Source organism: Quercus lobata, chromosome 8, assembly GCF_001633185.2.
Source record: "Quercus lobata isolate SW786 chromosome 8, ValleyOak3.0 Primary Assembly, whole genome shotgun sequence".
In the NCBI taxonomy this organism is placed as follows: domain Eukaryota; kingdom Viridiplantae; phylum Streptophyta; class Magnoliopsida; order Fagales; family Fagaceae; genus Quercus; species Quercus lobata.
This window is the reverse complement of record NC_044911.1, coordinates 45,174,223-45,193,133: the sequence shown is the minus strand read 5'-3', so window position 1 is coordinate 45,193,133 and position 18,911 is coordinate 45,174,223. Positions and strand designations below refer to the sequence as shown.

Sequence of the window (18,911 nt, the reverse complement as noted above, 5' to 3'; positions counted from 1 at the left end):
TCACTTTGTTTTACTTACATTTAACAACTTGTCACTTATATTTTGTTGTGAAATTTTTGTGTAAGTGTTATGTCAACAGCACTACTCTTAAAATATTTAATTTTATAATAAAATTGTTCAAAATTTTGCTTATTCGTTAAAAAATAAATAAATAAATAAACATCCTATCTAGGACTTTGGCTTACTTTTCCATTGACAGCAAAATGAAGCTATTTTTCCTTACACTTTTCTTCCTCATCAGCAAAAAATTACACTTTCGTTCCAACCATCATATCTATATTTATATCTGTGATTATTTCCTCATTTTCTCTATCTCTCTATCTCTCTTTCTCCATTCTCTATTTTTTTTAGCTTTTATCTTTGTTTAATCAAGTAGTTTACTTTTATCTCTGTTTGCTCCAATTCCAAGAAAGTGACCACATGTATAGTTAAAAAGTCATACACTTCAAAAGTAAAAATTTATATTAGTCTCTCTTTTCTTAGTTTCACATACTCCTACTCCTACTCCTACTCCTAGGTTTGTTATTATTCTTCTTTATCCACACACATATATACTTACATTAAATTAGAGTAGAACTTCTATTTTGCATCCAAAAAAAAAAAATTCTTCTTCTTTATCATATATTTTTATTTAATTAATATTACATATAAATATAATAAGTTATTATCCATTTAATGGTTGTTGTCTTACTAATCTTTAAACTATCAATAAATTTTTTAGACTATTATACGATATAGCTGTATTGTCTCCTAAATTGTATTTATTTTGGATTATTGTATATAATATGGAAGTTGTGTGTGTATATATATATATATATATATAATTAATCATTTTATTTTTTAATCGCCTCATGACAAATTCTTAACTTCACCACTACTGACCCCCCTAGAAAAAAATTCTGGAGCCGCCACTGTTTTTGGGTGTGTTTGGTTGGGTGGGGAGGAAGGAAAATAAATGGTAAGGCCTAGGTGTTTTCTCCCCAAACTCACCAAAAAGTTTTCTTTTTAAAATGGAGAAAATGGGGATGTTTAATGGACAATTTTTTTTTTTTTTTTGGTGCTTTCCTGGGAAGCTATAGCTAGTGAAAATAGAAAAATACTATGTTTTGGCAAAATTTGTGACAAACTAGAACTGTTTCGGAAATATTTAGCAACCTACCACTTTTTTAGTACTAGAGTTTCACAAAATCTAGTTCAAAATAGAACTCGAGTTCAATCAACTCAAGTTCCTAGTGAGTCACTAGCGTGATACTGCTGACCTGGAATTTGTATAATTAAAAAAATAATGTGGTACTTGATATTACTGAAACCAAGTACTTCTTTATAGTACTCGAGCTTCATATAGTTGAGTACCTTGTTTTTCTTTTTCCTTTTTTCTTTTTTTTTTAATCTCCCGTAGGAACTCACTCTTGCATCTTCTCTCAAATTCACCATCTATTTATAGCCAAAGTTTAGCTGAAATATCAATAGTTACACCGACATGAAACTTGTCAAGTCAAAGAAAATGGCAAGCATTTATGGCCAAAGTGTCATCCATTTCAGCCAAAAGAAAAGAAGCATGAATTTGGTTTGCATGTCAGGGTTGTTCTTGGCCATCTTCTTTGAGAATTCATGAAAAACATTTAATGCAAGCTCTTGCATTTCTTCACGCATGAAACTTCTTGAATAACATGCATCTTCCTAACATAGGCATACAAGCCATTTAATGGTTTGTTAACTAATGTCAAACCACTAAGTTTGACTACTCAAGCCATTCCAACAGAGAGAGAGAGAAAAAAAAAAAAAAAAAGAAGGTACTCGACTGCACTAAGCTCGAGTACCATAAAGAGATACTCAATTTCTCTAATATCGAGTACCACATTTTTTTTTTTAATTACACAAATTTCAGGTCAGCAGTGTCATGCTAGTGACTCACTAAGAACTCGAGTTCACTAAACTAGAGTACTATTTAGAACTCGAGTTTGTGAAATTCGAGTACTAAAAAAGTGGTAAATTGCTAAATATTTTCAAAACAGTGCTAGCTTGCCATAAATTTTTCCAAAACATGATATTTGGCTATTTTCACTAGCTGTTGCCTCTTCCTTTTTTTCTTCTTTCATTTTTTTTTTTTTCCTTTCCTTTCCTAGACGTTGCCCTTTTTTTCTTTTTCTTTTTCTTTTTTTGATTTCCTAGGCTGTGGGTATGATAGTTTTTTCGATTTTTTTTTTTTAAACTAGATATGATTTTTTTTGGACATGATTTTTATTTTTTAATAAATTAGGTGATTGCTTTTTTTTTTTTTTTTGGTTATTTGTCACTTTTTTGTTTTAATTGAACATTATTTTTTAATAAGGGTGTATGAGTAAATTTATACAAACTCACTTTTTTCCACCCCTCTACTTTTCCACTCCCAACCAAACAAAAGAGAGAAGTTAAAATATTTTCTATCCTCCCACTTTTCCACCCTCCAACAAAACGAACCCTAAGACTTTACTTGTTTACATACTTTTAGAGCATTCACACCAAATTTTGATAAATGCTAAAAACCTATTTTAGCAACAAAACCACCAAAATGCATGCTACAACAAAAATGTTATAGTTTTTTTTTTTTTTTTAAACTAATATTTTATTCCACAAAAGTTAAACAAAGCAAAATTGATGGTTGTGGTTGCGGTTGTTGTTGTTGTTTATTGTGTTGAATATATTATTTTATTATGTTCAATGCTAAAATAAAATCATTGATGTTGGATGTTTTGTTAAGTGTGGTGTTAAAATAGATAAAATAGTGTTTTGAGTTAATAAAAGTTATATTTTTTTAGCAATCTTGATGTGAATGCTCTAGAGTAATGCTAAAGATACAAACCTTTTTATAATATATATATTTACAAATTGCTAATGTGGTAAATGGTTATTGGTAAATAAAAAAATGATGTTAATGGTGAACCAAAATGAAAACCAATAAAAAGTTGAGCACATCAACAGTTTGTAAAAATGTTGTAAAATAATTTGTGCCTATAGCATTACTCCTTACTTAAATAGACATTTATTATGCATGCACACATACTTTATATATAATACTTAAAACCAATTTAGAAAATAAAATAACACTAATGTGAATATTAAAGTATTTTAATATTATATAAAACCCATATATATATTTTTTATATTGTGCTTATTTATTATAATTTTATATATAAATAAGTAGGGTTGTAATTTTTTTTCATTATCAAAATTCTATTTATAATTCTCATGTAACGATATTTACTTACTAAATAAAAAGTAAAGGAAAACTCAAATTAAGTAACATACATTAGTAGGGTAATAAAAATGATTTATTAATTAAGAAAGTAACATAGAGTATAACATTAGATACAATAAAATGGAAGAAAAGAATATAATACATATGATTGACCTTCATTAATATGTTGAAGATCCATAGTCAACCCTAAAATTTAAGATGAAGACTTATTCTTTTTATTGTTGTGAATAAACATTAAGTATAAGTTATATTAAATTTAGGGCCACTAGACTTATAGTGGCATTTTTATTTTTAGTGAAAATGTTTGAATAAACCATGATGAAAGATAAGTAATCTATCAGCTTAAGTTATTCATTAAAAAAAAGAAAAATCAACTTAAGTTCCTACATGCTATTGGAGATTGAGTAAATTGGGGAAAATTCTTAGGTAATCCTAGAATATGAATAAATGGTATTCCCTCCTCTTACATTTATAATGGATCCCATTATGAATTTAATAAGTAGACCTTACCATGAATGTGAAAGGAGGGAGCATAATTCTATGTACTCTAAGAGTACCTAAGTATTACTCATAAATTAGACAGGTGTCCAATTTAGGCTGAATAACTTGGATATTGTTTAATTTCAGCATTTTGTTATGTTGCGGCCTTCACCAGCCATTTTTTCCGACCCTCAATTACTGCATCGTCTTCCAATCAAATTGTATCACTTCATCTCATCAAAAAAAAATTGTATCACTTCACCTATTTCCTTCAGACTGACTGTAACACCCCAACTTAATTTCATAATTAATTTATGGGTTTATATGCATGTTATTATCTTAATTACTTTAAAGTGCATGAAGTTTTGATATTGTGATATTATAGAACATATATGCTCTTTTAATGTGATGGATATAACTTTATAAAGGTAAAATATATATATATATATATATATATATATATGTGTGTGTGTGTGTGTGTGTGTGTAAAGTGATATTATTCTTTGTAGAAAAGTGTAAGTGTGAATGCAAAAAAAAAAAAAAAAAAAAAAAAAAAAAAAGGGTTGAAAAAGGTGGGCTGTGATTTTTCTTCCTTAGCATCACACGTATTCCACCCAAGTCCACATCTTTTATCTTCTTTGGCTGCCCCAAAAGTCTTCTCATTTATCTTATCTCCTTGGCTGCACCAGACCAGAAAGTCCAGCCCTTTTTCTTTCTCTATTCCTCTTTCTTTGTTCTTCTTTCTCTCTTCTTCCTTTGCTCTTACACGGCAGCCCTCTCTCTCTCACCAAAACAATATATCTCTCTCTAAAGAAGAAATTAAAAGGTTAATACTAAAATTTCAGCTTCAAAGTTTATGAGTAAGTAATCAAAACTTCATTTGTTTATTTCTACTTCCTTATCCTTTATCCTGATTTTAGAGGCTGAACTATGATTCTATTTTAGTGATTTGAAAGTTTAATGATATTATGATCAATTGAATGCTTATTAACATATTTTAATATGTATAGTATGAGTATAAAAACACCCAAATGAAATTAAGGCCCATTGCTATTTGTTGATAATTTTGTAAGAATATGTACTGAAGCTGTCTCTGTGACAAATTTGATTTTTACAGCAAGAAAAATATGTATTAAATCATATTTTGTGAACTAGGATGCTAGGAGTAGTTTTTATAAATTCTAGACACACATGGTTTTTATGGAAGTGGTCTCACAGCATTTAGATGAACATAAAAATAATAGTTTAATTTTTAATTTGCAAGAAATTCTGTCAGGACAGATTTGAGTATGCTGTCTTGCGTGATTTTTAGTAAATCATGGGTTTATTCTTTGACTCCAAAATGTTTTTGGTATATACTGGACATATAGGGGAGTAGTTATGTAAAATTTCATGACAATTGGATGTGTATGGATAGCCCATTTGTATTTTACAAATGAAGCATACACTGCTGAAATGAGCAGTGAACAACATATGCTACACCTGACTTTGTGGATTTAATTCTCAAGTTAGGGTGTATATTTTGAACTATAATTTAATATGCTCTTCCTTTGGTATGTTAGGATCATATATAAATTTTATGCCTTGGTTTCTCTATGGTTTGGGTGCAAAATGTGTTTAACGATTGTATCATGTGCTTTGGAGAACTTTATGTGATGGGAATTAAGATTTTCTTGAGTTTGAGAGCTAGGTTGTGATTGAAGTATAAGTTTATATATTAGGAAGAGTTTGTCCGTAATAAGTTTTGGTTTTTCATTTAGGTGGCGAGAACGAGAATACGGACACTTGAGCTCCTCTTGTACAATCTCTCGCTTGTTCTGTTTTCAGGTAAGGGATTTGTGACAGGTGCTTTCGATAAGTATAAAGATTATTTTGAAAAAGTATTATGCATTAAAGCTTTTGATTAGAGATATTACATATAAGCATGATTTAAGTAAAATATATGTTCGTGAGTTGTTCAATCTTATATATATGATAATTTTAGTATATTGATGCTACTACTTATATCACAAACATAATATTTAAGAATGAAGTGAATATGCAACTGTTGTGAAACCTTTATGTAAAAGCAAAGTTATCAGAAAATATATAGTTTTCGATTATTCCATTGTTATGATCTGAACTCAGCCAGTAGGGATTATAGTACTGGTATTTCCATGGAGATTTTGATTGGCCATTAAAAGTAAAACAAGCTCTGCTGTACCCGCCCTTGTTGGTAACAGCCAACTTGTGAAGAATGTCAACCTACTCCCATGGTTGAAAATATGTACTATGATATGATTCTAGAATTACCTAGCATTGTGGAGAATGCTGGATGCCTGGCACTCTGTACTGGAAGCCTCCCAAAGTTATGACAAACTTACAATTGGATTAACTAATATGTATTATAAATGAGCTATTAAGCTATTTGGAAATTATAAGAAAAGTATGATAATAAGAAAGGTATATTGAATGTGTTATAAGTCTGATGAGAAGTTATGATAAAATATTTGATAGTTTGTTCAAAGATAAGATTACTGAATTATATTTATTTATTATATGAAAGGAAAATGAAGTATTCTCATCTAAAAGCTCTTAAGTTATTTTAAGAACAATATGAATAGTATGAAGACTATTTTATCAAATCTGGCATATCCGTAAAATATTTGATTTACATGCATTTTTATTAAAGGGTCATGCAGCTTAAAACCTTACTGGGTTTCGCAACTTACCCTATTATATTTCAGTGCACAAGTTCTTCCTGGAAGCAGCGAGAGTGTTAGAAGTGGCAAGGATTCTGTGTTTTCTCGTTTGTTAGAATGTAGAGTTTTGTTGTATAGTAGTTAGCTCTTTTGTTGTATAGAAGGAATCAAGATGTACTTGATCCTTTGAGCACAGATATAATTCGGTACTTTATTTTGTTTTGAACCCCAATTGTATATCTTTAGGGTTAGGCTTGTAATAAGAGTTTTGCAAAACATTTAGCTATGTAATATTTACCCGAATACCTTAAGTTTCAGCCAGGTGGTAATTTTCCAAGTTCAAAGGAAATGAAATTTCAAGGTTTCCATCATTTTTGTATATTATGGCTTTTATGCAAGAAAATAAGCAGGAATTCAAAAAAAAAAAATTTGATAAGTACCTTCAGTTTAGGTTGGTTCATATTAGTATTGAGGTAAACTTGATATTAACATGCCGGTCATGCTCTAAACTCTGAAGTACAGGTTTAGGTCGTGACACTGACTGACTTGATATTGTTATATATACATGAAGCTATTGCAAAGAATGGACATACCATTTGTATCAAATATATCACTTGCATGTATTTCGGCAATAATAAAAGAAGTAGATGACTACTTAAATATTAAGTCCTATTTTTCTCGACAATATATATATATATATATATATATATTAAGTCCTATACATAATCACTTATAGTTTTCTTTGTCTACTACTTCCTTTTATTTTATAACTTATGCACTTTTTTTATCCTTCATTTTTCTTCTTGTTTTTCCTTCAAATTATGATGAAAATATTGGATGAAATACATTTTCAGGAATAGAGATGTTTAGATAAATCCTATTTATAATGAAGTGGCCAAAATAGTAAATATCTTATAGATATTGAGTTCAACTTTCTTTAGGTGTCCCAAGACTGGTTTAATACAATTTGAGGAATAAGGCAATTATTTTAAATTTTGCATTTTTTGTATTTAAAATCCTACATCTTAATGCAATATTAACGCTTCTTGCATCTTGATATAATATATATAAAAAGAAGTTAATTTCATACCGTACCGGCCGGTACGGCCGAAATTTGTTGTACCGATACCTGCGCTGGCATAGAAACAAGGTAGTTTCATTCCAGTTTAAATACCGGCCTTACCGGGTCATTTCGGCTGTACCAGAGATTTATTTCGGATTTTGGCCTGTAAATTCATACCGAACTGAAAAAAAATTCTTCAATTTCTCTACACAACATTGAGAGAGAGAGAGAGAGAGAAATCTGTAGTTGATCCGTTTTCAATGTCGTATGTTCTTCAATCTTCACGCAACAAAAAGAGAGATGTAGAGCATCTATTTAGATTTGATCTGTGTAGGGGAAAGAGAAGATAACGAGATAAGAGGAGTAGAAGACCAAATGTAGAGGGAAAGAGAGTGGAGGTAGGATGAGGATCAGCATAACGAGTGACGAAGGGAGTGTCACATGTTTTTTTTTTCTTTTTCTTTTTTTATACGAGTGTTTTTTTCCCTAGTAAATAGAGCCTCACGTTTCAACTTTCTATTAGATGGTCAAATCCAAATAGTATTTTTTATTTTTATTTTTAAAATGGCATAATCATTTGAAATTCATTAGAGTTATTTCCCCTATCGGACTAATAAAAAACTATATATGCCTATATAATATGAATTTTTCTTTTTTTATGAAATATACAATATGGATTAAAAAAAAGAAAGAAAAGGGATTTGGCCTTTTTTTTTTTTTAAAGACTTTACTCTTTTATTAAATATATTAATTGAAATATATAATATTTATATATAATGCGGTAAACTCGAAACGGTACACCGGTATTGACTAGTACCCGAAATATATCGTACTACTGGCCAAATCGATACAGCCTCCGGTACGGTGTTGACTTCCTTGATATAAATTAAGTCTTTGTATTTAAAATTTTCTAACATATTATTTCAATTGATAATATGACTAATTCAATCGATATATTAATTAAGTCATTGTATTTAAAATTTTCTAACATACTATTTTCAGTTGCTAATATGATTAATTCAATCGATTTAATATATCATTTTATCAATTTTAATTAAAAAAAATCATTTATGCTAAAACAATTATTTGGGATGGGGACTTTTTATTAGTATGTGATTCTTTTTGGAAAATGTTTAAACTTTATTTCATCATATCAAGCTCTTGTATACCTAGTGGAAGGTGATAGATATGGGATCTTAAATAAAACACTCTTACTCTTACTTTTAACCTGGAGAGTGATCCTAAAATTTTAGAGAATGAATGGCTTTCAGAAATGTAGCTTTTTTTGGAAAGAATCTATAAATGATGAAATGGAATTAGTATTATCGAATTATATACTTTGGTTTTAGTGGATCTACCTCCAAGTTTAAAATCAATTGATAGTAAATGGTTATTTGGAAGAAAATATAATATGGATAGGTTTGTTCAAACCTTTGAAGCAAGGTTAATGACAAAAGACTTTAAACAAAGGGAATGACTTAACTATTTTAATAACTATGCACTAATATGGCTAGGATCATGTCAATTAAAGTATTGTTAGCTCTTGCATCTATATACAAATTAGACTAATTAGTTGTACACCAAATGGATGTGAAGACGACTTTTTAAAATGATGATCTTGATGAAGATGTTTACATGGAACAACCCAATGGGTTCGTATTTTTTGGAAATGAAAAGAAAATTTGTAAGCAAATCAATTCTTTATACAGCTTGATACAAGCCTCAAAACAATGGCATGGAGAATTTGTGATAGTTTGTGTTCTTATTGGATAATTTTAAATCTGTGAAAGAATATGGTGTTATGTATGTCTTATATATGTTTATGATATACTTATACTTAATACAGAATGTGTAAAAGTATTTGACTTCTATTTATAAGATAAAAGGTCTAAATGAAGTGGATTTTTTTTGGGAATTAAGGTGGATGTGTGATGCTTCGTTATTAAGCTTAACCATATCACTATGGTATAATTTTTACGGTTGTTGTGTTGTTGTCCTGATTAAATCATATCGATTATTGCATTGGATATATGATATGTTTTTGCACCCACATTGATTTCATTTTTTTTTTTTTTCCTCTTTTCGTGTATGTGTGCACTTCATTGATCATTTCTTTTAGATTTATGTGGATAATTCACGAAGTCGTCAAAATCCTTAATATGAAATTTTGGATTCATGAAAGTAAAGATCTAATAGTAGCCTTATTTTTGTTTTTTTTGGCTAAGAGGTCTGATAGTAGTCATTTTGAGGAGAAGCTCGCCACAAACATAAATATATAATAAGAAATCATATCCAAAACCACAGTACATAAGAACCAGTAAAAGAATAATAACACTTACATATCCATGACCCTATAATGACACTAATAAAACTTCAAAATATCTTACACAAAGAAAATCAAATGGACACACTCAAGCCTGTAAAAAAAGACAGATATAGGGTCCGTTTGGATACAATTTATTTTTGCTAAAATTGAAAACTGAAACTGAAAACACTGTAGCGAAATTATTTTTAAATATGTAAATAATGCTGTGGGACCCATTTTTAATGAAAAAGTTGCTGAAAAGTGTAATTTGTGGAATCTGTAAACAGTGCATGGTACACTGTTCATAGTTGACAAATCAACTATTGCAGGCTGAACCAAAAAAAAAAAAAAAAAAAAAACGCAGAACAGAAACACAAACGCCAAAATCATTTGAATCCAAACGGGTACATATAGAACATTAGAACCCATATAGGTTCTAATGTATACAAAAAGTAATACAAGTAGTGGTGAAAAGAATAGTCCAAACAAAGCTAGAATAAAGAATGGAAACGTAGCATCTCAAGCAATAGTGCTTCACTTTGAGGGGGGTGGAGAGAGGAAAGGAATTGTTGGGATTGTGATCGGAATGGTGGGGATCGAAGGAATTGTGGTTGGGATGGTGGGCAATGGATTAGCTGGGAGAGGAGGTAGTGTCACCTTGGGAATTGTGGGCATGGTTGGCAATGTTGGGACTTGGGAGCTTGGCAATGGTGGCAATGTGGACTTTGGAAGAGTTGGTTGATTTGGCAGTGTTGGCAATGGGTTGGAAGGCAATGGTGGCAATGTGGTGGTTGGTAACGTTGGCTGAGATGGGACTTCGATGCTTGGAAGTGGTGGCAATGTGGGCTTTGGCAGAGTTGGTTGAGTCGGCAGTGTTGGCAATGGAGTGCTAGGCAGTGGTGGCAATGTGGCTTTAGGCAGTGTGGGCACTGATGGCAGAGGAGGCAATGTGGCCTTTGGCAGAGATGGGATTGTAGGCAATGTTAATGCTGGAGGTGGAGCAGCTGGTGTGTCCAAAAGGTAACGAGTCGCGAAGCTCACGTCGATGCTTGAGAGTGACAATGCTATGATCATAGACAAAAGGAAACAACACTTAGAAACGGCCATGTTTTAAATGATAGGAACTGCAAGTTGTGGGAATTGATTCACTTCCAAGTATTGTATTGGCAAGTGGTGTTGATTGAAAAAAAAAAAACTTGTACTTGGTATTTATAGAGACCAAATCTAACAGGATTTTGAAGTCTAGGAAGAGCTAATGTGAGTTTGATGAAATGTAGTTGTAGGAAATCAAACCAACCTGTTTTATGGCTCATCAACATATGTCAATGAGTTACGTACAAATTTCGGACTGACACATGTAGTTGCGTCCACAAGGCAGCTTACTTGTCCAAATGGACCCTGACTTCTTGTGACACAAATAGTCTTCAAAATTTAATTATAAAAAAAATTCCAGAATTTTCTGCTTTATGGTTGGATTATATTACATGTTGTTGGCTAATTCCCAACCAAGAAAATATGGTCACCTAAACAGGGAGGTCAACCAAGGATATGTGAACCAAAGGCATCTATATAATTATAACAATATACAGTATATAAAAGCATGAGTTGCTTAATTTTTATTTTTATTTTTTTCGGTTGAATAACAATTTAAATGAACAAACCAAGAGGTTATTGGGGGACTAAGCCCAATTTTCTTGTACAAGGATCCAAGTGGTGTAGAGGAAATGAAAGAAGGTCCCGGGCCGAAGAAGAAGAACCCCAAATTATGGGCCATTGGGCTGCTATATTATGGGCCATTTCTTTGGAAACACCTTTAAAATAGCCTATTGCAAGCCCAATGTAGTTGTTTTCTTCAATTGCCGAAGCTCACCTGTTATGCATTCTCAAGACAGGAATAGGGAATACATTGAAGAAATATTCTTCAACTGGCTTGAAATTTACATATTCTCACGTATGGGACAACAGAACATGACTTTCTCCAATATGAAGACACACTTTACAAACTTAGAATCGTACAAACATGGCAAGATATCAGGTTCACCTCATTACTAACTTGGCCAATTTTGAAGGTTCCATAAGTGCTCTGCCATAGGCTATGGGAAGTGATATTAGTTTCTTTGCTTTTCCTACATAAGCACGCTTTGTGAAGTTGTTGTAATCATTAGCTTCAATGGCATCTAAAATCTGTCGGTACAACAACAATGATGCCCATACCGGCCACCTACTAGCTGAGCTGAGCTCTGCAACCCCCTTCTCCGCTTCATCAAAAAACATCCTCGCTCGCTTTATCTGGCCCTTCATGAAACTACGCCATTTATCAGTTACTTTACCACGAAATATATCTTCATCTGACAGGCCAGCTTGTGCTAGTTCATCTTGTGGGAGATAAACTCTTCCTCTGCTAGCACTGCAAGATCACATACAGGTGTAAGTATCCAAGACTAAAAAATAAAATGTCAATCCACCTCTCTCCCCAAATTACATGAAGCCAATCTCAAGAGTTGGAATCATCATCAATAATGATAAACTTAAATCAAAGTATCTATTGAAGGGGTGCAAAAAAAAAAAGGTTTTATAATAACCACCTAGAATAAAGTCAAATACATGTGCTTTATAGACACGATATATAGCGGTAAAATGAATCAAGTTGTTCCTGAATAGCTCAACTTCAATTTGTGAAGCTTGTTTAAATTCTAACTCAAGTTAAAAGCTCAACTACATAAGAATTAAGCTTAAACAAACCCAATCAGCCTCTCTAAAAAAAATATTGGATGTAAGGCTGCATGCTACGAGTCTATGACCTCTCCCAGACCCCACAAAAGTGGAAGCTTTGTGCATTGGGTACAGCCATCATTAACATGTACAACTATAATGAAAAAAAATTTAAAACTGCATTTTCATTTCATGTTTAATAAAATCATTGCTATTGAAGCGTAAATGGAATAATTAGATAATCATTAGATTATAGTTTGGGCGAATGCAACATCAAAGGCATGCATTTTAGTTTATTAAGTAAAAATTATATTAATTTACTTAACCAAATTTGTATTACATGTTTACTTGACTATGAAAATTAATAGATATGGAAAAAATCATATCAAATTTGTATGGTATATATGCGATTGTGCATTCTAAGAAACTTACTCTTCTCCAACGTCTCTGAGTATGTTGGTGAGTTGATTTGCAATTCCAAGGGCCAATGCAGCATTGTAAACACTCTCTGTTGAAGCCTTTGATTCTGGTGCTATCCCCATTACTGGAACACTCATAAGCCCCACAGTCCCGGCAACATAGTAGCAGTAAAGGTAGAGCTCATCGAAGTTCTCATATCTTGATTTTCTCAAGTCTAACCTCATTCCTTCTATCATGTCTTTGAAGGGCTGTCCAATGAGAGAAGTTATGGTAAATTGGTCAATCTTAACGAAAATAGACATTTTATCTAATATACAAGTGATCAAGCCAGTTTGTTTAGCCATTTGGAATTTACCTGTATATCAACAGGGTACTTTGAGACAGTATCAGATAGGGCAGCATCATACATATCATATGGTCGACCTTCAAAAAGGTCATTTAACCTTGTCTCCCATCTTTCCAGAGCCTTGGGTGTGATGTGTGTAGCATTAGGCCCATCCACAAGCTCGTCAGTTCTCCGGCACCACACTACAGAGCGGAAGAAATGCATCCTTCAATCAGCAATTATAATTATCTAACTCTAGCTAAGCACAATAAATATCCACGGCAAAGTAAAACATGTAAAATGAGAAAAACATTTTTGTTGGCAATCTTGGCTATGTTTGAGAGTCAACATACAATCTCAAAAAAGAAATATTAGATATATAATAATAATAATAATAATAATAATCAAGAGAAATGATTATTGATTTCCCAAATGGATATAGAAAAAAGTGGGGATAGTGAGAATTATGAATTTGGCCTTGAACAATCCATAAGAGTTCATTTTGTGTCTAACCTATCAATTGTATCATTTTAAATGTTTAATCCCTTAAGTTTTGAAAATGATTCAATATTACCCTCAAACCCATTTTCATTCTAGAAATCAATATGTCGGACCGTGAGCTATGTCATTCCACCTCAAAACCAATTGGTGATAAGAAAAACATACTCAAATCTTTTATGGCATTCAACCTCACGCCATGCAGACCTATTTTTAGAGTGGTTGTAGGGAGTCAAATTGTGATCCCCCTAACAATCTTTCCCTTACAATGATACTCTCGTGACTCAAACCCATGACTTTGACTTTAATACCACTTGTTCATTTTTAGACCCTTTAAAACACAAATTTTTTAACCTAGTTATTTAGCCAAGTGATTAATTAGATAAATTATTCAAATCTAGGTTATCACAATAAACTCATATCATGTAAATAATGCGGAAATATAAAGAACACACGACATGATAACTTAGAAAAACCAAACCAGTAAAAAACCTGGGGAGAATTTAACCTAGCTATATTCAAAGTAAAACAGATCCACTATGAAAGAATTGAAGTTTATATAATAAGACTTAGACCACTAACATCCTATTGCTACCTTGAGTAAAAAACTTACTACCACGACCACATGACAGCTCCGAATCCACGGACAATTTCTTTTTTTGATCCACTACAATCACAAGTTCTCCTACTTGTGACTTTAAGACTACACTCAAAGGTTTCAAATCTTCTTAAAGTTCTTTATGCAGCAACTGAAGCGATCACCAAATTCTTGACATGAATCTTAATCTTGATAACCTAAGTGTGTATGAAGGTAAACACCTCTAGATCTCACAAGAGATTCAACACACAGCACATCAAAAGACTTCTAAAACATAGCTAGGGTTTTTTCCTTTTATGCTTTGAATAAAACATAAAACCTTACACGTCACATAGACTTGAGCTGATTTGGAAATTCTACAAAAAAATAAATCTGCACGAGATTCGATCGATCAAGCCTTGTAGATTTAGTCCAATAGATTCTGCAATCACTCGATTCTAATTTTACAAATAAATACACTTTGAGCAACCTAAACCTAGACTCTAAGTTTTGATTATGGTTTGTCAACACAATACAAATTAAAGTTCTAATATATTTAGTTCCTAAAGTCTTAGAACCTAACACAACAGATTTTGTAAAATTGTTCTACAAAAAGAATTTTCTTTCAACTAATCATAACTTTCATTCTTAGTAATACGAGATCAAAGAGTTCAGAGAAGGCATAATTTAACTGTGAGTCAGGCAGGAGTAATATTGAACCGATTTAAACATTTCAAGAATTACATTTACAAATCGATAGTTTCAAGAGTAATTGTCATTTCAAAAAGAAAACTAAAAGGCAATCCTAGAGACACAAAAAAGTTGACGACTTAAGGTTGTGTAACATCATTTTCTCATGGATATACCATTAACACAACTTTTAATATATACTAACCACAATATGAAATCTCAACAATTGTTAAAAAAAAATTTGTGAAAATCTTTTGTTTCACTACTTATTAAATCAGAAAAAAAGAAACCGTGCATACCATAAATTGCCCAAACAGCTCTTCGCCGTTCTGGCGTCATGAGTAATGTACCTGAAAATTGCACCAGAAGAAGCTCAATTAAACTGTATTTTGCCAATTGTACAAGAAATTAAGATTCAAAAAGAAAAATGCACAAGTTAAAAATTACTGAGTTAAGTCAATTTTAAAGAATGTACTCATAGTTGAAAGAGACTGCTTACGCTGGTTGGTCTAAGTATTCTAATCATAGTAAAATGATTTGTTTGGGCATCAGTATAAGACAATAAAGGGGTGGGTGAAGACTGAAGACTCAGCTCGAAACCTCCCCCCCCACTTATCTTTACCAGAATATGTAAATAAATAAATAAAATATAAAAAATGCTCCATGCTTTAATTTTTTTTTATGTTGCATGCATTTGTTTTTAACAAATCTGGCGTCAGAATATACCTGCACAATTCTAAAATTTCATATCTTCTCTCCCAGTTTTCTAACAACCAAAAAGATGAACACTATGTAATTTACTGTGTTGTAGTGTTTATCAATTAATAAAATTGCCATATTTTCTTCACACACAAAAGGAAAAAGTGTCACAGGAAACAGAAAAAGAAAAACAAACTTATATATAGTGGGAGAAAAAAAAAACATATATTATAAGTATTTAGGGCCATAGAAAAGTGAATATACGAAACCAAAGACTTATTCTTCTGCAGATCCAAAACCTTTTTGCTTAAAAAATATAGAATTAATGGACCCCAGATTTTTTTTTAAAGCAACAACATTATGTAGATAGAAAGTTAAAAACAGAATAGATAACGGCCACACAAACAGAGAGAGAGGAGGAGCTGAAAGAGCAAGTACCCAAGTAAAATGTCTTTGCATACTCAGCACAGACCTCTCCACACCTTTCATAAGCATCATTCAACAGGTTCCAATCGGTGGTACAATCAGTCTCAATTGGTTTTTTCAAACCCAGTTCACTCTCTCCTCTCTGCTCTCTCACCAGAGCTGCTTGCTTCAGCACCACTTCATACACCCTTTCCTCCGAGGATCTTGATGGGTTTGCAACTGCACTCGAATATGCAGCAACCCCAGATGATAAACTAAGCTTAGAACTCAGCAGCTTATTACTACTACTGCACCTCCTTTGTGTGCAACAATTTCTGGGCACGAGACTGAGCAAAGAGTGAGCATTCTCCTTGGGACAAACCACCCAAAGAAGAACAGCGGACATCTCAAAACTAGCGCAGAGAATCTGAATCTTCTGAATATTTTATCTAGCTTCGATTTTAGTGTAGCTTTGAGGCTTTTTCAATGGATCTCACCTCTGGTGTAGCTTCTTTGAAAAAAGTGCTCTAGTTTATAACAAATGAGTGGACACTTAAACTAGTAGTAAAGTAGATTAGTTTTTTTTTTTTTTTTTTTGAGTCTATAAAATAAAACAATGTTACAAATTTTCTTAATTGGCTGAGAGTATAAAAAAATTTCAACTCTCTAGTTTGTACTGCGATGTATCGAAAGATGAAGGCTACATATGAAGAGACAAGTCAGAAAAGATAACAAGTATTTCAGGCCATTGTGGTTTTGAGGATTGAGGAATATGCTGTATATTATATCCTTTAGTTGATACAAGGAATTGAAATGTGTGGACTATGTTTGGTAAAATCCACACTGAGGTTTTTAACTCGATGGGATTGGGTGGTTATCTATCAACAAACGTAGACACAAGTAGCTGCCACTAGGTACATAAAGTATTAGATAGGTATTTTATAATTTGGTATAAGGTCGAACAAGCCGTCTTAGCTCAGTGGTAGAGCGCGTGGCTTTTAACCACGTGGTCGTGGGTTCGATCCCCACAGACGGCGATCTTGTCTTTTGATTTTTAGCAAAAAAATAATATTTGACTTAAAATTTTGTTTATTTTATATTTTTTTGAAAGAAGATATTTGAATAAATTCATGATAAAAAAAATTAATTAATCTCCACTTAAGTTTTTCATTAAGAAAAATCAACTTAAGTTCCTACACATATTTTGGAAAATTTTTTTTTTTTTCATGAAATGACTTAACCCTAAATACAGATGTTCATATCAAACCGATTTATAATGAAGTTTAAAAAATAGTATATTTTAGGCAAAAATAACATTATTAATTATTATAAAGGCATTGCCAATCTTAAGGATGGAAGAATTACATTGCTTAAAACCAAAAGTTTTTTATAATTAAGGAACCAAATTATTAGAAAGTATCCTTTTGATTTTTAGCAAAAAAATAATATTTGACTTAAAATTTTGTTTATTTTATATTTTTTTGAAAGAAGATATTTGAATAAATTCATGATAAAAAAAATTAATTAATCTCCACTTAAGTTTTTCATTAAGAAAAATCAACTTAAGTTCCTACACATATTTTGGAAAATTTTTTTTTTTTTCATGAAATGACTTAACCCTAAATACAGATGTTCATATCAAACCGATTTATAATGAAGTTTAAAAAATAGTATATTTTAGGCAAAAATAACATTATTAATTATTATAAAGGCATCGCCAATCTTAAGGATGGAAGAATTACATTGCTTAAAACCAAAAGTTTTTTATAATTAAGGAACCAAATTATTAGAAAGTATCCTTTATTTTAAAAACAAAAAGTATAGTTTGGCCATAGACTAAAGTGGCTACCAAAAAGGAGATAACTTATCTGTAAATTTTCTTATTTTTGATATATACCTTGCCTGTAGGGGTTGTTGATCAGTTGATGTTCTTAATTATGACTTTGGTGGTCTGTACTCTAACAAGCTTTGTCCTGGTACTCTTGTTGTTCCTTTCATTAGCCTTGCTTAATGAATTCTGTTTTTCCACTAAAAAAAAGAGATCACCAAATACTTCTAAGGCTCTAAGCTAGTATTTGGATTTTTTTTTCCTTAGTTTATTAACATATTTACTTATGTACAGTATTTTAACATCTCATTTACTTAAGAAAATGACTGTATAAACTAATCCAAGTACACATCTCCATTAACGTAAAACAGAAGCTAAAAGATCTAAATTAGAAGAGAATTGATATGTCTACAATATTTTTATAATAAATCCTAAGTGACAGGTTGTTACTGGTTGTTATTGTTGGGGCAAAAAAGTAATCTTAATGTTAGTTTCAAATTTGAACTAATAACAATTAACCACCTGTGATTTGTTGTAAAAATATTGTGGACGTAGCATCTCTCAAATTAGAAACATTCTAATGAATCCAATCAAACTAATTGAGTTTAAGCCTACAAATCGATGCATGTAGGAAAATGAGTCATTTTACTATCAAAATAAAAAAGTTATTATGATAAATGAGGTTCAATTATGAAAACTTAATTTTTTTAATAAATTAATAATTATTAAAAGTGGGAGGATCTAAACTCTAAATGTCTCTATTATATGATTTTTTTTTTTTTTAGTAACGTGAAGAAAAGAGGGTTAGATCCAAATTAGGTAAATGAAAATTTGTGTTGCTTCCTTTTGTGACGTTACACGTGAATCATCCCATTCCCAAACAACTATGTTACATCATAGAATTCCTTATCGGGCTGTGTCTAGATATTATATAAGTGAAAAGAAAACAAAGTTTGACCAAAATAATAATAATAATAACATAACACTCAG

General features: G+C 31.4%; 2 protein-coding genes, 1 long non-coding RNA gene and 1 other non-coding gene across 4 annotated transcripts; 2 read left to right on the top strand and 2 right to left on the bottom strand.

Moving 5' to 3' along the window:
- Window positions 1-4,337: 4,337 nt before the first annotated feature.
- On the top strand, window positions 4,338-6,770 carry LOC115954718. The gene is made up of 3 exons (XR_004083946.1): window positions 4,338-4,578; window positions 5,479-5,545; window positions 6,445-6,770. It is a non-coding gene; the product is annotated as an uncharacterized LOC115954718 (long non-coding RNA).
- A 3,367-nt stretch (window positions 6,771-10,137) lies between these two features.
- Window positions 10,138-11,262, bottom strand: LOC115954717 (protein PELPK1-like). The gene has a single exon (XM_031072641.1). The coding sequence runs from the start codon at window positions 10,872-10,874 to the stop codon at window positions 10,302-10,304; it is 573 nt and encodes a 190-aa protein (XP_030928501.1). The 5' UTR covers window positions 10,875-11,262; the 3' UTR covers window positions 10,138-10,301.
- Window positions 11,263-11,355: 93 nt separating this feature from the next.
- Window positions 11,356-16,918, bottom strand: LOC115954714 (phytoene synthase 2, chloroplastic-like). The gene is made up of 5 exons (XM_031072639.1): window positions 16,127-16,918; window positions 15,289-15,339; window positions 13,255-13,427; window positions 12,912-13,147; window positions 11,356-12,174 (listed from the first exon to the last, which is right to left on the bottom strand). The coding sequence occupies exons 1-5, from the start codon at window positions 16,497-16,499 to the stop codon at window positions 11,805-11,807; spliced, it is 1,203 nt and encodes a 400-aa protein (XP_030928499.1). The 5' UTR covers window positions 16,500-16,918; the 3' UTR covers window positions 11,356-11,804.
- A 140-nt stretch (window positions 16,919-17,058) lies between these two features.
- On the top strand, window positions 17,059-17,130 carry TRNAK-UUU. The gene has a single exon. It is a non-coding gene; the product is annotated as a tRNA-Lys (tRNA).
- Window positions 17,131-18,911: the final 1,781 nt, after the last annotated feature.